Source organism: Calliopsis andreniformis, chromosome 10 (assembly GCF_051401765.1).
Source record: "Calliopsis andreniformis isolate RMS-2024a chromosome 10, iyCalAndr_principal, whole genome shotgun sequence".
NCBI classification, from domain to species: domain Eukaryota; kingdom Metazoa; phylum Arthropoda; class Insecta; order Hymenoptera; family Andrenidae; genus Calliopsis; species Calliopsis andreniformis.
In genome coordinates this window covers 15388742-15411444 of record NC_135071.1, presented here as the reverse complement: position 1 = coordinate 15411444, position 22703 = coordinate 15388742, and the positions used below count along the sequence as shown (strand labels likewise).

General features: G+C 40.9%; 1 protein-coding gene across 8 annotated transcripts; it reads right to left on the bottom strand.

The window, feature by feature from the left end:
* Nucleotides 1–5275: 5275 nt before the first annotated feature.
* Nucleotides 5276–22482, bottom strand: LOC143184489 (venom dipeptidyl peptidase 4). 8 transcript variants are annotated; one of them, XM_076386756.1, is made up of 15 exons: nt 18794–19028; nt 18006–18284; nt 16362–16662; nt 12548–12605; nt 11493–11731; nt 10509–10583; nt 10363–10415; nt 9921–10117; nt 9215–9384; nt 8720–8820; nt 7388–7848; nt 6811–7093; nt 6124–6318; nt 5792–5952; nt 5276–5592 (listed from the first exon to the last, which is right to left on the bottom strand). In XM_076386756.1, exons 3-15 carry the CDS (start codon nt 16371–16373, stop codon nt 5276–5278), a joined length of 2322 nt encoding a protein of 773 aa, XP_076242871.1. In that variant the 5' UTR covers nt 16374–16662; nt 18006–18284; nt 18794–19028. The 8 variants fall into 8 exon arrangements, with proteins under 8 accessions (XP_076242871.1, XP_076242872.1, XP_076242873.1 ...); XM_076386757.1 differs by having other exon boundaries at nt 18006–18252; XM_076386758.1 differs by lacking the exons at nt 18006–18284; nt 18794–19028 and adding an exon at nt 22397–22482.
* Nucleotides 22483–22703: the final 221 nt, after the last annotated feature.

Sequence of the window (22703 nt, the reverse complement as noted above, 5' to 3'; positions counted from 1 at the left end):
CCTGTCAGATCAAAGGTCTGCGTAACCCAGCCCTCTTAAAGGGACTTTTCTTGAAATTTAATCAGTCTCTTCGTATCAGCCCTCCGACATAACGTGTTCTCCATTCTTAGAAGGGTGGTCTGTTCACCCCCTCCCTTTTGGGCTCAGTGACCTGGAATCCAGATTCGCCAACCAGGAAGAAAAATTCGGCGGATAAGGAACGCGTGCTACACGTCGAAAGATTTCCCGCTGAGCGTGAATTCCTCCGCGTTTCTCATTCCCTTCGTGGGAGTTGAGGTGAGTTCGACCAGCTATCAAAGGAATTGAGGAAGGAAATAGCGAATATTGACTGTACTCTTAACTTTTAATGAGAGCTGTTATCTGCATTTATAGAATATAAGCACTTCTGTAAAGAGTGTTTTACCACTTCTCAAAGACTTGAGGGTGGTGACTCTGATGACCCCAAGTGCTTGAGAATAGCATCTAACTGCTGTTGAAGCTACCTATAAGAAGTTGTGAGGTATACTCGTGATTCTATAATACAATCGACTCTATCTTTTATTATCGCCTACATAATATCCTTTTATTGTCACCTATTAAGCAACTTTTCATTACTTAATTAAATATCGTCGTCGGTACAATTTTTAACAACTGTTTTGCTGAAAAGAATTTACATATCTACTGCAGATAATTAAGACACAAGTGGTTACTTAATCACAAAAGTTCCAGTTCTATTGCCCCAACAGAACGTGCTGTACAATCACCATAAAATCTAATCTAAATTCGCGCAAGTCGCAGTCATTCGTATCCCTCGAAGGACAGTTGTTTCGTAGTTACCATGCACCTCATTTGTTTGAATGTCAATGTCCAAGTCGTATTCGGCCTAGGGGCTGTAGCCACTTTAGATGTTCATCTATCTTGGACTCTCGACAAACAATTTTTGAGTCGGCCTCGATTTGTTCAAGGAACGACCCAGCACAATAGTTCAAGCTGAACGTTCGGGCTCGCGTGCCAACTCGTCCTTCGCGATGTTCTTCGGTTATTAAAGCGGCATTTAAGCCGCCTGGCGTATGCATACAAGAAGGGGATAAGTGAGGCCTTAGCCCAGTTCACAGGGTAACGGATATCCTCGCGTGGGTGGCTGATGTTATCCCGCGATAAAGACATCGTCGAATCGAAACGGACGCCTGGCCTGCAATCTTTCTTTCGCGATAGGGGATGCGAGAATCTTTCGAAACTCTGAAGATTCCTGATGGTTAGAAAAACTTTGGATAGTGGGGTGAATTATGCTTACGACTTTAGCGAAGTTTGGAATTGGTTTTTGGATTAACAGTTTGATTGCCACGTACGTGGGTGATCGCTTTATTTAGAGGATCATGGGGAGGTTTTGGAGGAAGAGGAGTATGATGAAGCGAATAAAATATATGCAGCGAAAGTAGATATAATTTTGCACCTGAGTGCCAGACTAACCCAAGTCTTTCTTTTTATTTTTCAGGAGAGCTGAAAAACAAATGCGATTACCCATTCTTTAGGATAGTATTCGAAGCAGTTTATTGTTACTGTTGTTTTAATATTATGAAGAAAAAGTAATAAGATCTCGTAAAAACATCAATTTTGAAAAAATTGGACTTGGGTTAGTTTAACTGTCAGGTACAGAAGTCTAAGTATCTTGGGAAAAGAAGCTGGAAAGTTGAAACAAATAAAGTAACTGTGAAAATTTACAAAATTTGAAGGACTGAAATTTTTGAAATTTAAATATTTGAATATTTGAATATTTGAATATTTAAAAACTTTTCAATTATAGGATAATCTAGAAAATTTGAAAAATTCAAAGCATACAAATCTGCCAATTTTTCAGTTTTAAATATTTGGGACAGCCAACGTTCACCCATTAATAAAATTACTAATTATACATATATTGATAAATCCTTTAGACATCAGCCCTAATTTCCCCAAATTTCGTTCTCCAAAAACCTACTTTTCCCGCTGAATTTACACCCCCACTACCACGCCCCAAAAACACCACCTCCATCATTGCCACCTCCTTCTCGATCCCACTCACAGCGAGCCTTGAAGCAGAAAAATTACACCGTGTGTACTCCACTTTTCCAGCCGTTGGACGGCGCATTAGGCGAATCCCTTCGTATGCAAATCTCTGACGATCAACGAAACAACCATCGATTTGTCATTCCCAGCAGCGCTGTGCGACTTGTGCGCGGCTCCTCCACGCGGGGGAGGAAGGAAGCAAGAAACGGTATCCGGGTATCTCCTTTCTCTCAGCCCCATCTCGCGGAACACGAAGATCAGTGTTCCCCGTCACCGATAGCGTTTACGCGCAATGAGAAGCGCCAGTGACAGGAAGAACCATTGTCAGCGACCGCCTGAGCCAGGAGTGCGACAATGGACCAGGCGCCCCGCGCCTCGACGCGGTCTCCTTCAGCAGGGTCACTTTCAGCGCGGGAAATAGACTCCATCATCCCTTTGTCTGATCTCAGCAGCTTCCCTTAACTCACAGCTTTTCATCCACCTCTGCCTCTCCTCCGCTTGACTTCTTTCCTGCCTTTTCGACTGCTTCGCCTCGACTGTGGTCTAAGTCTAGATCCACGATCGATAGCGCATGGCGCGGGGGTGCGCTGCGCGAGGAGCCAGGATAAGTCGTGAAGGACGCATTAGGAGATTGAATTCCACGAGGGATCCAAGCGGTTGATTTTCGAGAGGGCTTCTAATTGCCCAAGAGCGGATTTGTTGGGTGGTCGCGGGAGCAGATGTTTTCGAACTTTCGCTAGTAGGATATTGGGGCGGATACGTGGATGCCTTTGGAAGCTTTCAAGCGTCCTCAAATATTCATTGGGGTCTGCTAATATTCTTCGATATCTATCGAGGCGCGGGGATACTGTGAATGCTTGAATATTTCACGCATACGCGCTCTTCAGGCTAGGATCGCGCGGAAAATTTCGAGGGAAATTTTTGGGATAGTATAGCGATTTGAGGAAAATATGAGGCAAGTGTATTGGGCCATACTACGTGAAATTGTTATTTTTGGAAGGTAATCTATTAGGCTGCAGACGGATTAAAATATAACTCCATGTGTAATAATTAATGAGGGTTGCTTTTGAATTAGTTTTCCTTGCTCGTACTATTTATTCAGGACCTCAAAAGAAACGGTGAATTATACCCTTCACAAACCAGCATGCAGCTACCAGATTCTTTTTCAACACGTATCACGAACCACTACATGTAATAAAATTAAAAAAATTGAAATGTGAAATTCACTTTTAAAATAGAATTTTTTCCACAGGTTCCTGTGTTTGAGGAAGTTGAGTTTGAATATTCGTTCAGTACGCGTGAACTGGAATAACTAGAATTTATTTGGTTCACTCAGTCTGTTTCCGTCAAAATAGGACGGAAATTAAGAATGACAGAACTGTGTTTGGAGCTTCAATTTCGAATTATTAGAGCTTGTGAATTAGCGTAAAGTCTGTCGGATTTATGAGATTTATTCTACTAGCGGCGCACGTTAGCTAGGTCAGTCGCAGCGGCAATAGAATAAGTCTTCGTGTCGGACGTATTTCACGTGCAATTTCAATTTTCAACAATTACCAACTTAAAAAAGAGAGCTTAAATATTGTCAAAAATGTCATGTCTCAATTTCATCTTATTCTGTTATGTAGAATCAACCCTTAAAATTTTTGATACCTGTCATCACAAGACACTATACATCTCAAATAATTTTCTAAAATTATGCTATGCAGTAAAAGCCAACCTCTAATCGAAGATTGCTGCATAGAGACAATAGAGGCAGAGAATTCATAGCGTTATAAATTCTCTTCCGTATATGTGTGAGACTATACATATATGAAGCCGCCACAAGAGTACAGACGTATACCTCTGTCTCTTTTCGTCACCTTTTTAACGCATGAGCATTACGCTCAGAAGGACATAAAAGAGATGGAGCTATATAAGTCTCCATTCTTCCACCTAGCCTCATACATATCTATTCTCTCCCATTTTAGTTCCACGAACTCTATCTGCTTTCAAAGGATTCCCAGAATTAGAAAACAGCGGGAAGCGCGGGAATCGTTTCTAAATATCGAGTGAGTAACATTCTACGAAACATCTCGTGTTTCGTTTAATTTGACGAGAGTAGTCTGCGAAGCGCAATCGATTTGGTAGCTGAAGGAGTGGGATCGTTCGTCGCTGCTTTTTCATTTCCTTCTCATTGCAGACGGAACGTTTGACATCGTGTTCTTTGTTTTGTATTTCGGCATTTATGACGATTTCTACCGAGAATTTTTTCCCGTGACTTCGTGCTCGTTGGACTAATTACGTCGAAATCGCGCGTATTACGAGCAATATCAGTATTTCATGGTCCATAGTTCCGCCGCGAGGAATAATAGCCATATCCAGGGTATCGTACTTTCGAGTGGTAATTTGGAGTGCTTGGTACTCTGCGAGCAGCATATTTTACAATCCTACTTGATCGGTGGCTCAACTCGACCGAAAAACGCTAAACAGAGGAATATTACGAACAGGTAGCTCGAAGTAGTGAACGTAAAATACGGTCTTCGCATTTCGATCAGAACCTCCACCCAATCAAAATCGAAACGTCAAAGGCGAGATGCTATTGAATTAATAAGGCACGCCCAATGAAATTAAATATTCGTTTAACGACTCACTTAGATGTTGCTCATTAGGGGAGACGTAATGGTAAATTAAATTTAAATGCATCGAAATTGATTTGATATTCCGCTTGTTCGAGCGTCTCTTATCTACTGCTCAGGTTGAGTAAATTATTTCGACAATTCAGAGCCAGCGTGAATGTCCTTTATTTCCAGAAACTCTAAACGAGCATCTTACCATCTAGACATCAGTATCCCGCTGAAAATTAGTTCAGTAATAAATGATTTCAAATTCAGATTCAGTTCTTTCGTCTTTAAACCTGGCAAAATATGAGGCAGTCGAAAATCTCACACCTACACAGCGATCACGTAAAAACAATTTCACAATTTCACACGCAGCTAATTCTTTCATTCGTTTAAACCTCCCACCATGGAACTCAGCCGCGAATTCTCAAGCAAAAGTTCTTCAAAGCGTCGCCACCTTCCCTGCACCATATCAACGACGAAAGACTTGCAGCCAGCGAGTCTGGCATGCCAATTGTTCAAAGCTGTAAAAGTGAATTTCGTCGTGAAACTGTTCGTTCTGCAAGCAACGATGTCCAGGGTTACGCCCGTGGGTCCAGGCGACAGCCGTCCTCCCGACATCCTGTCGACTCGGGATCCAAGAGTGATTCAGGTCAGCGAGCATGCGAGTATCCCAGGCAATTGGCCCAAAATCGGTCCATGGTGTGGTAAAGGTGAGGAGAGACGCCCGTGAGCCCGTGCGCCTCGTCCGTGTAGCTCTGCAGCTCGAACATGATGTCCTTGCTGACCAGGGCCTTGTTCAGGGCCATGGCCTGCTGGTAGTGCACGTTGTCATCCCCAGTTCCGTGTATCAGCATGTACTTTTTGCCACGGATCCCTTCCACCCTCCTGGTCACGTCTGTGTGGTTGTAACCCGACAGGTTGTCATCGGGAAGTGGCATTCCCATGAATCTCTCGGTGTAGATGGAGTCTAGGATCGATTAGAGTGTTAGTGTCCACGGCGTCTATCTTAAGATTATCGATAGGGGCATGTATTTGTGGTAGCGGCAGCTAGGCTGCAACCCTCGCCTCGTATATTAGTTTAATCTTGCCCTATCAGCTAGCTACCCCACAACAAATTACGCGGCTGCCACGTGTTAGAGCGCGCTGCGTGCGCTATGCGAAATTACCGTAATAAATCCAGGAGGTCACAGGTGCGACCGATATGCCGCACTTGAAAACCGAATCCTTGTCGGTGGCTAACACCATGGCTGTCGAAAAACCGCCGTAGCTCCAACCCCATATGGCGGTACGGTTGGCGTCTATCCAGGAGTACCTCTGCTGCAGGATTCTATTGAAATAGAGAGTCTTAAGGAGGATTATCGCAGAGTTACGAAAATTAGAAAATACTTAGCACTCTTCTGGGGTAGGTCTCTCGTGGGCCGTTGAAACACTCTCAAGAGAGTAGGAGCATCCCTGTGAGATATTGTTTCAAAGGATTCTTATGGCAGAAGTTTCTCACCGAGTAACTTCTATCTGATCCTCGATCTCCACCGTGCCGAGGCGTCGATAGATCTCGAACAGCATCTTGCTGCCCTTGTAGGCGGACCCCCTTCCGTCGATGTGGCCATAAATAACGCTTCTGTTGGTAGTCATGTAGGACTCGAAGCCATAGGAGTTCTCCTCGGTGATCCTCACCGTATTTGGACCAGAATATCTGGAAAGTGGACCGAAAAGTATCTATTATAAGGAGAATGTATGTCGTGCTCAGATCAATCACGCCAAACGCCAGCCTAATGGCACCAACGCTACTGTTAAGTGTCTGCTGGCTTGTAAGATGCTGGCACCTTGAATGCGAGGTGCAGGAGCAAGGAGCAGGTTTTGAGAAGGTTTTCGCGTAGTTTTATTGAGTCTCACGCTTTTGTGGCTTTAAAGATTTTTCCTTTAGTCATTGAGAGAGGTTGAGGACACAGATGAGAAAATTTAAAGAGTGATTGACGAGTATGAATAGGAGAATAGAGGATTCAAAGAGTGTCTTTATTTAGTAAGTCTTTATACAGTAGCTTGTAAGTGGTGTCAAATATTCGTCAATATGTCTGACTATAATTAAACCTCTATCCCTTAAGCAGAGGCAGTTTTGCAGAATTTGAAATATAATTAAAATTAAAGACCATTCTAAGATGATCTAGAATCTACTAGAGTTACTTACACGTTGATTAACAGAGGGTACGATTTCCTCTCATCGAAGTCGGGTGGCAGGTACAGTCTGACATTGCTGTTATATCCATTCACTTTGATCCGCAAGTTCTCAACCATTGGCTGCTTACGCCGAGTCAATTTTCGTCTCAGGATTTGGTTATCCTCCCAAGAGTACAGTAATTCGTGATTGGCGTCGAAGATCGCTGTAGTCGTTGGATCTGGTCCCGAACAGGTGAGCACGTAGTACGAGCTATCTGATGAGAAGTATGCGTGGGCGTAGGTGCAGGGATTTCCTAAAAAACAGTTCATATTACTTTAAAGCATATTCTTCCTTTTTTATTTTCTCCATGTGCATTTTAGCCACATTTTCCACACTAAATATTAACATTCTTCATGGCCACGATACCAGTATAAGTGTTGCATAGAGAATATAAACGACCTACAATAACCAGTGTGTCAAAGAAGCATGTATCCCTTCTAAATTAGAGTTATAACTCTAAATCACAGCAAATATTAAAAATTGAGTAAAACGATGGACTCAACTACTTCAAAATGAAGAATCTTTAATCTTCATCCAAAAAACTCACCTTCAGGAGTAATGTATTTACAGGATATGCAGTCAGGATCCTCGCCACCATCCAAAGGTACTGAGTACACGTTCTTCTGCGTCGGTTCGCCAGCTCCAGTCGCTGCATAGTACAACCTTCCTCTCGCGTGGTCGACAGACAATATCGATAGGACTTCAGCCGCGCCAGGCGTGAGATCGGTTTCCCTCGTCAACTTTCCGTTCCTGAACTCAAATCTGGTCACGTGTAGGAATCGTCCAGCTGTTGTACCAGAATCCTGCAGCTTCAGGATGACTGCAAATTGTTTATGGTACACGGGTGGATGGACACGTAGCCAGCCCTCGGGTTCCTCTTGGTAGAGGATGTTGTTAGCGTTGCCATTCGTGTCGTAGAGCACCAGTTGAGCTATATTCTGCACGCGATTGGTCCAGGTGGCTACTACATTATCCTTCCACCAATTGACAGTGTAGAGGACGTTATCTCTGTTGAGAGTATGCAGTTTTGATGATTTGAAGTAATTGAGAATTGATTCTGATGTCAGATACTATTACCCTACTTACTATCGCTGTAAGCTCGTTCTCAATAAACCGTGAGTGAGTATTAAGGAAGTACACTACTGCACGCTTCAATTTCAATAGAGTTGTTACTTATAAATAAATTCCAATGACCCAGTCCCACTCACTATTGCCATATACTGGGACAAAATGACTTCTACTGACGTCATAGAGTAAAACAGTGGTCGTACCACATGACACTTGACTGCATTGCTTTGGAATACACTCAATCTCCTACTATATAACGTCACTGGAAGACATTTTGTCCCACTATCTGGCAATATTGGCTCCACTATTCATTACCTCGAGAATTGGGCAAGTTTATTAAAGCCTATTCAAATTGGAGCTTTTTCTTGGAACAAAGACTCGACCTGTTATGTGAGAATTGTAATGGCATCCTCTGACTCTATTCAAATTTAAGCACACACTACTGTGTTATATTTTTCTATGAATATTGCCATAGCCACTCATCACGCGAATCGAAAGTAGAACACGAAAAACAGAGTAACTAGATCGAACAGCGAATATCGCTAACAAGAAAAATTCAGTAGCTAAATCTAGGACAAATTGCTATTCCATTCGTTACAGGAAAACGGTACATGAATATCAGTAGGAAGCTTCTGCCGCAATATCCGTCACAGAAGCTCGCCAATCATCGCAGATAAGCCACCTAATAAGGGAAGTGAAATCACTCATATTATGCTATGAGCGCTAACGATAGTCGAGCTGTTTATTCAAAATCAAGCTAACATGACGTAACAGCTATAACAGCAGGCCACTAAGGCTTGAATATGCTTACGTGCCGACGCTGACAGACGGTGGAATAAGATCGATCAATCTAGAGTACGGATCCGTCAAGTCAACGACGCTCAGAGAGACGATTGGGTTCGGGCTGCCCGCCTGGAAAAAAGTCATATCGATACAGACAGTCATGGGGAAGCTTTCTGAAAAGAAAATCCCAGGGTTAATCGCGACGCAACCCTTTTCATCCCCGTTTAAACTCGACAACGAAGACGCCGAGCTTTCTAATCTGATTCTTTCTCTGAAGACAGTCTCCACCATCGGGCAAATTGGGTAAAGAGAGGAAACGATTCTCCAATTCGCCCGATTTCTCGTTCGACTTCGCTTTTCACTCTGTCAGACCCCCAAAAGAGTCTGAGTATCGAAGGATACCGCAAGGATAGAGTCTTTGAGTAGACTTTGCCCCGCTTGAATTAAAAATCTCGGTGCAGGGGCGAGGGTACTGAAAATATGGGAATTTCTGATGGCTCCTTGGATGGCTTATCAGGCTCACCTTCGGGTACTTGATCTTCACTTCCGAGGGATATTGATTCTCCATGGTCCCTGGCTTCCCGTAATACAGCATCGCGACGTCCTGCACCCTGCTGTCATTGTACGTCGCGAAAGCAAGGTGGCTGCCGTCAGGAGAGAACCAGAGGGCCACGGCAGACGCCAACACTTCCTCTGGGAACCATAGTCTCGATTATTTTCAGGGGTAACAAAATTAAAGTTTAACTGAAATACAATTAATCCTTTGGGTACGGTAGTTCACGCTGTTAATTGGAAATTCTATAGCTGTAATGTTTAACCATACGTACCGACGCCTGTGGGAGTTTACAATAACGACTAAATTGAATTGATTTAAATAAAAAATTGAAAAGAAAATAAAAAATTCTACTTTTCAAAATTTTTTATTTAGATTATATTCAGAATTAGAAGGTCTAAGTAAGAAATTAAATAATTGATAAAAAATCGACATTTTTAGATGTTTTACTTAGACTACTTTCATAATTGAAAGGTCTAAGTAAAAAATTCAAGTAATTGAAAAATTCTACCTTTTTAAATTTCTTAGTAAGACTTAGAACACTTCCATAATTAAGAGGTCTAAGTATGGAATCTCAAACAATGAAAGAAAACTACCTTTTTAAATTTTTTACTTAGACCCCTTTCATAATCACCAACAGAATTATTCAGAGTTCGTTTCCCCAGTTTTTCCTCACCTTCGTAAACCCAGTCAGGCACTCCATTATAAACGACACCATGCACACCAGTGTACGTCAGTCTCCGAACTTTGCTTCCACTGTACAAGAACTCCTGGTAGTAGATGTCATTGTTCCAAACGTAGACCAAAGCGTTTTTGGTAGGCGACCACTTCGCCAATGGTATTCGCTCGCCATTTGCTATGGCCATATACTTTCTACACAAACAAAGTGATTATAATTGATTGGAAGGTGTTTGAGAAGAGATTAGATTGAGAATTTAGACGATAAATAATTCTTTGTAAAGGGAGGAATTGTGGATTAAGCTTATCAGGAAGTTATCGAACGTTTCGCGCGTGGAGTGCGAAAGTGACGGGATGAGCGTTGCATCGTTTCATAATTCAGCTCATCAGCGGGCTGTTAGAGCTATCGATGGCATGAGTAGGGTGTCGGGAACACTTACTTCTCTAGGATGTTGTAAACGACGAACCTTTGGTACAGTGAGTATCTGAAACCCTAGAAGATTGGAAATCTTTTCATTCTTTTATCCTATCTCCTTTTTTAATTCAAATGTTGATACTCTGCAAGACAAATTTAAGGGATACTTACATTGACAAAATCGTAGCCGATTAAGAGGTACGTGCTGTTATATGAGAAACTTAAAAAGGGCTTCTCATAATCATTCTGAAAGATAACAAAATGAAAAGCGCGATTAGTAAAGTAATTCCTCGAAGTATCATAAAGTTCTGGTTATCATGATCATTTCCAATTCTAGCAATACAAAATATTGATACTAAGATTCTCTAGTGATTGCCTGAATCATCTCAGACACCGATAATATCAATTACGTGTCGAGTTATCAATTGTTACGCGTTGCGACATAAATCATAGATTGTGAGTGTAAGACGATAAGACGTAATTAATTTATTTATAGTCTTCAGAATCAAATTGTTGCGTCGCAACTGTAACCGACGAAGGAACTTACGAAAATTGTTCAATTATCACACCCCTATCGAACCTCACTATTTTCTCCATAAAATCGATTCTCAGATACAAGTTTCTGAAATCGGTTCAAGAAGTACAAGGTGAGCGAAAAAGTCACTTTTCCGTTTCCCAAAACTGCACATTCTACTTTTAGCAATTTTCCCAGTTTCTCTTCCTTCAGAAATAAAATTTAACCCAGAAAGTTTACAATGTACAAGTGCACTCCTCATCAACGTTCATAAATTACACAAATCTACATAAGAAAATATTGCTTCAGTGACTCTTTAGTGGCTTTAGTAACACTCTACATAAAATTTTAAAAAATACTATTTGTATTAGTAAAAAGCTCCCCAGTTAGCATTCCCATTTTTATTAATTTCCACAAAACTTTTCAATGAAACGAAGTCACTGATTTTTGGTCCACCCTGTAGATCCACCCATCCAAATCTTTTCTTCCCACTCTCTAAGTACACTCAGAACTTTCGAAGTAACGATACCGTCTCGCGATTTTCAAACTCGGCTAAGTCGAAACCCGACAGATTCTTTCTCTGCCTTCGATTCTTCTCGAGCACTCGATCCCGAAGCAATCGAGGCCTCCATACGCCTTACCGTGACCCCAGAATCGACGACGACATCCCTGCTCCCCGACGTCACGTTGAAGGAGAGAAGGTCACCAGTGGGTTCGGTGTAGAGGATGTCCGTGTCCGTTCTCCAGACACCGCTGAACCCGATCGGTCGGAAACTTTGGTCGTAAGTCTCCTCTAAATTGAATGGAACTCTCACGCCCTCTTGATCGTCCTCATCGCTGCCCTCGTATGGGGGGACGTCTTTGTCGATCACCCGCGGAACTGCGTGGAAAAATTCGAATTCCGTGAGAACGATTTGGCTAGACGAGAAAACGAATTGGTAGAGGAGTAAAAGAGCAGTTAACTCTTTTATGGTTGAATGGATTTCTGAGGTACGGTCTGAAGTGATCATTCTTTTTATATTCTGAGTCGTAATTTTGGGACTGATGTGGATGCAAGAAAAGAATGCGGTACACGCGAAATTTCGTTCATATCAAATAAAAATAGTCATAAACCTTAATCTGCCAAAGCTAGTAACGATAAATCTCTGACTAACCTTTAGAAGGATTAAAAATTCGCATGACTAAAAATCAATTTTACTACTCACTTCCAAAGTTCATGAATTTCAAGGTACCAAAAGATTATATTTAGTGTAACACGCAAGATTTCATTCGTATCAAGCAAAGGTGCTCATAAATCTTAATCCACAAAATCCAGGAATAAATCTTTGATTGGTCTATAAAAGAATTACCGAGTCAAGCAATTTCCTGTCCACTCACACAATTTTGAAATTCTGAATGACCAGACTGGACTATTTGGTGTTCAACATATGTCACTGACAAAAACGAAAAACTCATTATCCATGTCCCTGGAATCCACCATCATTGGTACAATCTCGGTCACCGCCAAATTTATGGCCTAACAAGCATCAGATCCGAGCAAATCCGTTACAATTAAACTTATCTCGCAAGAAATAACGCAAATCGTGGGAGAGCATTAGTTCCCAGGACGTCGTTCTCAAGACGTCCCTTGGACGTCCGGTCGCTAAGAGGCTTAAGGGGATCGCGATTATCCGTAGGAAGACAGAGGGACACTTACTGAATTTCCCAGCGACGAAGAGTGCCAGGAATCCCTGCAGCACTAACAGCTGGAGCACCTGAAAAAGATTTTCTTCTCTGTGAAACACGAAGGCCAAAAATCCTTTTCATTTCTGGGATTCCACCTTCTCACCCCCCGCTTCTTCCATACTGATTCTTGTGACTTAAGAGAGGCAATAGGGACAGAGGGTGCAAAGTGGTACCATAAGAGAGAAGAGGGTTGTTATTTTTTTGTGCAAGAAGTTTACTCTAGAGCTAACGGAATTATTATACATTATTGTACAAGCGGAAAACTAGTGGTTCTGCATAAAAAAATAAGTCAAAAATATTGAATAAATTTTGTAATATTGTGCTTCGTTTTGGAAAAAATTGAGCTTCCAGTTGAAGAGGAAAATGAAGATTCTAATTCACTTGAAAATAAACGTACCAGTATCGTTATGTCCCAAATCATTTTGTAATACACATACTAACAATATTTCACAAATATTTAAAAAATAGCACATCTCAAGGATCCTTCCTTCCCAAAAGAAGCATATCACCAATGAACCAAAGACCTCAACTAAGTTTTTCTCAGCATCCCCTCTCGCTTCCTTTTCCCTACAACCAAGCAGGCGGTGGCACAGATGTACCTAGGGGATGACACAAGGGAGAGGGTGGAGACACGTTCCTCAGAGAAGGAGGGACACGTGCTTCGCATAAAGATCAAGGAACAGACACGCGACGGTAATTCCCGCGGGGGTGGCCTAGCAGCCAGTAAAATCCGCGGAGTCGTCGTCGCGAAATTGCCCCCGCTGACTTTGGACCGTTTCGCGTTATGCAGAGCTTGGGAAATCGCCGCCTGCCCGCTAAAACTTGCAGCGGGCTTTTAATGGGCGAGAAGCTGCGGGGTTGAAGTCGAGTCGCGATAAGGGGAGGGATCAAAGGGTGACGCCTCGTCTCGCGGATTTAGAAATTGTCCCCTTGTGCACGGTCAACTACGAAGCGAATCGAAGATTCCTGGGGAAGGGGTTGAAAGTTGGGACACTGAAGGAAGTTCGGTAGAGGGTTGGGGGTTGCTTTTCTGTTTCTGCTTGAATCCTTTAAGGAGTCTTCTCGCTTTGGAGGAGTGAGCAAGTGAGATTTGTTTCGTGTTTTCTGGGGGTGGGTGGGATAGAATGAATAGACCTTCGAGTTTGTAAGATGTTTAGAGACAATTTAGATTTTTCGAAATAAGAGGAGAAGAAACTCAGATTTGTTTAACGTTTTCTGGGGGTGGGTAGGATATAATGAATGAATTTTCGAGTTTGTAAGATGTTTAGGAGCAATTCAGATTTTTGGAGATAAAAGGAGGAGTGTTCAACATCTTATCATGGAAGTTTGAAGTACTTTCATTGTATGAAGTGTATTGGCAATAGTGGAGTGGAGTTTGTCATGTTATTGAAGTTCCTGACATTTATTTAAATAGCAAATGAGAATAAAGGACCCTGGAACGTATGCAAAAATGAGTATGCAATAAAAATAATTATTTAAATAAGCAGAGCAATGACAGAATAAAATTACTAAGAATTATCCGCTATTTACTTAATTTGGTTTTTTTTCGCTTATATCAAAGTCTGATGCCTGCAGCCACAGAAAAATCGTAAGATAAGGGGTTAAATGACATTGCAGAGCCAGGGAGACGATTACCACGTAGAAGGAGCACTCGTCAGCAGATGTGTCTCGTGAATAGTAGACGTTGGCGAAATTCTTGCTTCGAGCAGTGTCTTCCGCTTGACGTTTGCAACGTCGAAGGACGAAAGTTTGTGCAAAACTGTGAACTCTTTTCTTGGGCTAAATGATGACCACGGTGCTCGTTTTTCTGACAAGCAGGAGGAGAACGAATGGGGCATGAACGGAATTCAAGGAATTCCACTCTGGTGGAGGCTAACAAGCAAAGGATAATTAATTGGAAACTAAAGCAATGACTGGTGAATATCTGTTATTATTAAAGATTTTGCACTTGAAAGGGAATAGAGACCTCCTGCCTCAAAGAGCTCCTCTTAATTAGTGCAGACCAATTAGCTGGGAGACAATAGGATAGTTCCAAATCGTGAAACCGTTAGACTGCATAATGTTCGTATTTTCGTATTTCTTTGAGAAGCAAATTTCCTCTGCGTTCTACGCCTTTTAAGAAAGTGTTTTCCATGATCAAAAAATTACGGAAACTTGATTATGCAGTTCGCGATAATTAAACAGATTAGCAATCGTGTTGAGAGTCTTGCTGACTCGCAAAGTATTTTACTTATCTGCAGAATTGGAAAGATAATTACGGATAAATGTAATATAAATAAATACTGAAGTAAATTAATCTGTCCACTGAAAAAGCACTAGAAAATTAATGCAGTCGGGGACACGTGATACTTTTTTAACTCTTTTCAATTGTTCAAATAACAAGTTCTTTTTAGTATGTAAAACACCACAGCATGCATTTTCATATGAAAATAATTCTTCGAGTATAACTACGAAAAGTCAATCCATTTTAAACGAATAGAATTCTCATTAAAAAATAATTAAAATCTACATTGAAAATATTTCAAATAAATATATTTAATATTCATAACGATAAATATTGTAAAATCCTATTGAATAAAATCGATTTCAAACATCCTAAACTACAAATCCATTCGCTAGGTTCAGCTAACGATGGCACCTACTTTATAATCATGTTAAATTGTTTAGCCTGATTGACATATTACATGGTAATGTTTTCTAAGTTCCTTTGATCTTCACCGACACTCGATAGATAACATATAGCTTGTTCTACAGGGTGTCTAACGCAAACTGATCTTAGACATAAATTCCTTACTTCTATAATCTCCTAACCGATGTCAAGTCCCGAGCTTATATCGAGATAATGCAGTACACTACAAACCAAGCTTAAAACTGACAGCGAGCAGTACAGGTTAATTTCCCACCTTTTCGCCCCATTTCGCGTGCGCGTCCCCCGAAAACATTTTCAAACTTCGTTTGGCAGAGTCATTAGCCCTCCAACGACAGGAACAACGAAACGATTCTCCCTCGTCGAACAATTACCAACCCACCCTTCTCGATTTACCAGCACTTTTTCTCTCGTATCTTAACCTCCGCCGAGTCTTCCCCTTTTCTCTGAGCGAGCTTTCTTCGAGAATCGCCGCGACGGGTGCATCGTCGACGATAAATCGAGTCGAAGAACCGTGCCATCGAAACTTCTCCATCCGCGAGACAAAGGGTTCCAAGGAAAGTTATAGAAATCGATGCGTCAAAGTGGAGCTGGGCGACAGGGGAACGTCGAATCGCGAGAAGATGGAAAATGGAAAATCAAGACGGATCGATTATCTCTGTCGTGCTTCACTTTTAACGCCGTTGTTTTTCCTCGCGCTGTTAGCTATTGCAACACGCGCGATCGCAGTGAACGCGTTTACGAGTTTTTTTGAAGGAACACAAATGCTGATGATCTCATTTTGCGAGAGAGGAATGAACCTGAGTGCGAATTTGTGTTTAAAAAACGAGGATTATTGCTGAAGCTTTGGTAGGTTGTTGAAATTATAAGAGAGGTTCGAATTGAATACAAATGAGAGTTGACAGCAATGTTCCTTTGGGATTATTCTCTAATGTTATCATATTTCATTCAAATTACCACGAATCACTAAGAATAAAGACTCTTAATTTTTAAATTAATTTTACCATGAATATTTCTTCCAAAAAATGTATAAAAGAACGTGTCCATGAATAACACTCCAACTTCCAGGACACCAAGCTCAATCTTTCAGTCCCCACACCAAGATTGTGAAATTTATGCGCAAGGGTGCACAACCTACCCCTTTCTGCATAGCGGATACGTGGCAGCGCGCTCCACTAAATGCTCGCGCGTAGATCTTCCTCGACGATGATTCAGAGGTCGCGTCTCGGTGGATCTCACGAGGGCGCCGACCATAGACTGATCCATCGCGTAATTTCCCGACGTGCTGGAAGTGGCAGGTGCCCCCACCTTCTTCGACAAACACGGGGCATACCCGATATATCACAGTATTTTCCTCCTTTTTGGCTTTGTTAATCCCACAACTGCAGTACAATCACGAGAGCCACTGATAACGATGTTTCCTCGGTTTGTGGTTTTCTCTAGAAATAGAAACTTGTGAACATTCGTATGGGATCGATAAACCGACCGAGAACATGAGAAAATTATTTTTCATTTCATTCTTAAGAAGGCTGATTGCTAATCTATAATGGGGCTTGAGATATGGTCTGATATTTTTATAAAAATGTTGTGAACGAAATAGGAATTAGTATTCCTAAGTATTGTCTAAGCGAAGGTCGCAGGTGTACGTGAGCGAAGGTTGCAACCTGTTTGAGTCGAACGTTAAAAACGCCTGTCCGATAGCAGTGAATGCCTTTCGATTATACCTTCCACGTGAATGAACTTTGTATCTCTGGGAACGTCTCGGTATCAATAGTCCTCAGATTCCTTATCTCCCTGTCGTCGAAACTATGTTACCATGATTACTTCAATCGATAGAGCAGCTCAGACAAGAGAAAGAGGTGTTCTTCGTTTTTTCGAGGAACTGTAACGAGTGACGAAATGTCAGAGCATGCAGCATTACATATTGCAAACGTCACGGAACGAGCGACCCAAAAATGCACTGCGACGTCTGTTATAGTAAAAATAGAATTCGAAGAAAATCGAAATGGATTAATGTCGAACGGAATCCCCTGCACCAGGACGACGATACCGTTCATCTCGACGCCTCACATTCTTTCCCCGTCGTCGGCTGTCACTAATAATCCTGATTCACGAGGTCTGCTGTCAATAACTTTGTAAGCTTTCGAAATTCGCCGCTGTAAATCGCGGTTATCGAACGGCACCGTTTCCATCGGCTGCAACGCGTTGCGTCAAGAACGATGATAATTTGATTACGGTGCAAACGATGGACGATAGGGACGACAAAGGACGAAACTACTGTACACTATGTCGTGCTAAAGATTTCGACATCGATCGATAACACTTTGGGACACGCGAAGTATTAATAATAATGCTGCTACAAGATGTGGTTTTTGGAGTTTGAATTCGAGATATTACAGTGATTTCTAATTTCCTAGGTTTCGAGTAGATTAGTCAGGGTACTTGATTATGTTTCTGAGACAGATTCTATTTCTGTGTCTCTGGATTGAAGTCCTTTATGATAAAAGACTGTATTAAAAGTGTAATACACTTCTCTTGATCTTACATAACAGTAGTACAATTTAGGTAAAATAGAAAAAAGTAATTCTTTGGTTTAGGTATAAAAGTTCCTGCTCTATAATTTGTTTCAATCTTGATGCACAGAAATGTGAACAAATATTTTATTTTGTTGTGACAACATAACCAGGGTCCTCAGATAATTATAAAAAAGATAGGTTTCTAAAAGAAGATCAACAGAATTGTAGCAGAATCTTAGTAAAAACCTGATCATCCAAGAACTGACCTGTAATTCCATGATACGTTTAACTCAAGGAAATATTCTAAATTGACTAGTTTCTAAATTGACTGATCAGCCTGGCAGTGAGTTCGTTCGAATTCACTGACGCTCAGTGTTCGTCGCACGTAGACCCAGAGAAAATAGGATGGCCTCCTGCACTCAATCAATCTAGGGTACTCGTGTACTTCCCCCAAGCATATAGTTTCGAGATAGTCACATCAACTCGTTACGTTCCTTCGTTTTCTCGTCGATTCTGTTTAAATTTGCACTGTATCAGTCGCCGTCCTAATCAAAAGAAATGGACATCAAGATCTTTAACCCCGTAGAGATCGTGATCCTAGAAGTTCCTTAGGAAGTCAAGGATTATGTGTCTGAGACATACGTTAATATTAAATTTGCAAATAAATTCTGTGTAAAAACTGGTCAGTTTTATTAAAATAGATGCAATTTGTAATTATATATTTACCGAATAGAATATATTTAAAAATATGTCTTCATGGCAAAGTAATGTGAGACTCTAAAATGATTTGCAGAAAAATTTGCACATATCAGATGAACCACGACCTCCCAAGAGTCAAAGGGGACCGAATTCACTGATCTAAAGGAGCCACGACTCAAGTAAAACCGACTTCAGTTGATGAACCAATTAATCTTCGGACCAATTTTTCGCGATACGATCGCGAGAAAGAGAGGAAGCTCGGCTCTAATTTCGCTCCTATCTGCGTGCATCAATTCACGCTAATGAATCGAGAGAGGGGGATTTAGTATGCAAAGCAACGCGGGCATCGAGTTACCTTAATCATGCGTTTCGAAGATATTGCAGAAGAAACAATTACACTGACCATTTCAGGGCCTTTGGTACAGAAAACTCGATTAGTATTACATCGAACGTTTAATCAATATTCTGCATAATTAGCGAGTATCGTTTATGCAGTCGATACGTTTCGCGCACATGGTGAGAGCCAGAAGTTCATCCGCTCGTAGGTGGTCGCGAGTGATAAGCTGTTAGGTCAATGCCGCAGTAGCCAACCTTCATTCAACAAAGCCGTGGTGCAAACTGTTCGGTTGCTGCGATCACTGCATCTTTCATGTGACACGCGACACGTGACGCGACCCGGAAGAGGGCCCGAAACGAGTCGTTTATGTCGCCAACCTCGGCGAGCCTCGAACCAATCAGCTAATCTTCGCTGAATGCCCATTACTACGGCACTTCAAACACGCTCGTGATAAGAGGCGGTTAAATAACGTTGTGGATTAATAAAATGCATTTTGTTGAAAAAGAATTCGAGAAAAATCGACGCATTAATTAAAAAATTAATCTCGAAAACGAAGGAAAAATTAGACTGCTAAATTAAGGAAGAGATTGCTTAAATAAGTCAAGTATTATTTGAAGACTTTAGTGATAGTAAGTATTTATAGCAATGGTTGCAGGAAGTGCATACATGTGAAAAATGCGCAAGGACGTTTATGATAATGCTTGCCAGGATAGTGCTCAGATTACACTTACACTTGTGCAGTTGCATATTAAGCAGATTTGATAACACTTCATTTTTCGAAACGGTAGTGCCACCTTTCATTGATAACTGGGTATATGATAACGTTTGCGAGCGAGGAAAGCTTCCCGACGCCTGATAGCATGCAACCATGGTGTCGACCTCTCAATTTACAGGGAATTCTGCTAGATGGCGCTGGAATAAAATTTACTAGAAACCGCAAAAAATTACCAGCTATCGCACCCTCGATTTATACGATCATACAAAATGAAACAAACATTTCTTCATAATTTATTCTAGCAGCATTATTTATTCTATTCAACTCACCCACTTGTGTATCACAGTCGAGTACGCAGGAGAAACTGGACAGCTTATATCTGTCTTGTCTGAAATATCGACTTCTCAAAAAACCACTGGCTTTCGAGCGCCCTCTACGATTTTTGAACGGTGGATGCAGGAAACGCATTGTTTTCATAACTGACGTTGGTAATATGGTAACGCCAGCAAACGAGAAAACATTCCTACTATACCACCCAATATACAAGGTGTCCCACTAAATTATCCTCTATATTCGTTTCTACAATTTCAAGTTATAAGCAAAAATGTTATTTTATATTTAATTTTTCTTAATGTCATTTTATATTTAATTATCTATGAAATTCCTCATTCCCTTTTCATTCCCTTCTCATTTCCGTATTAACTTATCAGAACACCCTGTATTTAGTTTCGTGTCGATATTATAATTTGAATTCCTACCACTCGTAGCGCTACATTCTTATTTCAGATATAGCTGCTATCGTTAAGCGTGACATAAAAATGGTAATAGAGCTCTAGAGCCTCAAAAGCCTAGACCAGAAACAAGCATTGCTCGTCCAATATATTCTGCATACTTGCCTATGATACTCATCCATGGTCGATACTTTGGATTTACTCAGAACTTATTGTGAATCCAAAAAAACCCTCTCGCGAATCCTTCTGACGTCTCAGATAAAAATGATTATATATATATGTTTATTTGTATGCATTACGTGATAGCTTTATCCTATACTTCGTTAATGATAACAGTGCATGTTAATGTTAATGACGCCATCTGCTGTGGCCTCCATGTTTACTATTTCGAATCTGTACTGTCGATTTCATTTAAATATCAGGACACCCCTTACCGAAAGTTCGCGCGATATGAACGATAATACAAAAATAAATGTCGATTGCTATGATGATGATTCTTAAGTGGTAATGACTACAAATTTTTGTAATTTTAGTTTTGTTTGAATTACCTATCTTGATCCTATATCGATGGATATAAATAGATTTTGTGATTTAATATTTGGTACATGATTATGAATTTGGTAATAAGTCAGGTATTCAAAGCTGATATAATATTGATAAATTAAATGCTTTAATTACTATTACACAATATGCAAAGCTATAGCTGATTTATTGCCTCATTCATTACATAAAATAGGTAAAAATTATCATGACAATGTATGAAAAGATTGAATTCTGTTCGAACGATCAGTGTACCGATTTCTATGAATCAACACTGTGTGTCACGTGGCCAAGCATGTGGCTGAAGACTAGCACAGTGGGGGAAGCTACTCATTCATGATGCGTATAATTGTCAGTGCAGTTTCGTGTATTTCGTATTGTATTTACGTAAAAATGTTAAAACTATGCATTGAATTGCAAAATATTTCCTGGATAAAATTGCTGCAAAGTGCTTTTACATTCAGACATGAGACACACCGTTTCGTTGATTCACACTCAGCCTAGAAACGCAGAGTTTGTACATTACTTTCGTTTATTGGTAATTTCACCGAGATATTTGTTTAGCAGACAACTTTGTTAACCTTGAGACCCAGCTGCAAGTCCACTCGTTTTTTTACGTGTGCAGCGGTGGATTATTTATCAAAAGATTCATACTCTGACATCGTTGAGTCAGCAAAGTTGTTATAGTGGACTTTAATCGAGCTCCTATCTTGTTGAGAACACTTCGACTGTAGATTTGCGAGAAAAAAGGCTCTCTTAAGGAAGCAAACTCCGTGATAATGAACTAGTAGTAGAAATTTCTAGCTTCTAAGTTTATTCGTTCACATGTTTATCCAGTGATAGAATTGTCGATTCGCGTAAATTAAATTCGCAACACCTTTTTGATCAAACAAATCAGAGCTTGTTTCTTTAAATAATATTTTTATTATCGTTCGCCATATTTGGATTTATTCGATAAGAATTTGTTTTGAATTTCGAATCTTATTTTTTTCTATTCTAAGAAGAATAATTAAGTCTTTATCACGATGAAATTTCAACCTCGCGCAGGCTAACGTCAATTACTCTAATCTTTCGCAATTTCTTTTAATTCCGCAGATACAACAAAATATCCGACTCGAATCATTACCTGTGTCCCAACAAAAATATTTGAATGCGATACGTAATCTAATCTGATCACAGTAAAATTCAATTTCTACTGCATCGATACCCCTTACGATGCATCCCACTTGACAGATAAGAGACCTTTCATATTCAATTGTATTGTATTGTTTTCGTACTTCCACAATCTCCCATCTTTAATAATAAATACATACACATAAACGCTTAAATCCATATATCAAGCAAAACAAGTAAAAGTAAAAAAAAGCTACTTCTAATTCACTCTGTTTAAAAAACTCAATTAAAAGAATTCCCAAAAGGTAGATCTTTCCTTTTCTCCCTCGACACACAGCCACTTATAAAGCACAAGGAAACACAAAATTTAATCTCCAACCTTCCTTCACGCAGCAAAGCTTCCCATCGTGTTATCTAAACCCTAAAGATAGATCGAATCAGCATGCATGGGATCCACGAGGGAAGCCACAAAGAACCCCCGCGAATGCAACTCCCAGAGCGTCCATCCTTCACTACTCTTACCTCCAGAGGCGAAATCCACCTGTTGTCGAAGGAAGCCCGCTATCTTCGACCCAGGGTTCCCATGTCCGTCCCCTTAGAGCTGTCGCCATGTCGATCGATGCTTATCAGTCGACGGAGAGGGCTCGCCCTCCCTACGTTGCTTCTTTATCAGGCGACGACGCTGATGTGTGTCTCATCTAACCGTGCACACTGGCTGCCACGAAATCGGCCGTCGAAGCAGCCACGGAATCGGTCCGCGTTGGACTTTGAGCGGTCAAAGATTGAATCGAGATGGTGGACAAGAGGAAGCCTCCTTCTCCTCGTGCGA

Bases quoted from the DNA above. Each gene is read 5' to 3' on its own strand.
- LOC143184489 (XM_076386754.1), bottom strand. From the start codon at position 18,844: ATGGTCAGTGTAATTGTTTCTTCTGCAATATCTTCGAAACGCATGATT. The intron at 7,849-8,719 runs GTAAGCATATTC...TACTCTCAACAG, and splicing joins CCGTCTGTCAGCGTCGGCAC to AGATAACGTCCTCTACACTG. The intron at 5,593-5,791 runs GTAATTTCGCAT...AATCGATCCTAG, and splicing joins GACCTCCTGGATTTATTACG to ACTCCATCTACACCGAGAGA.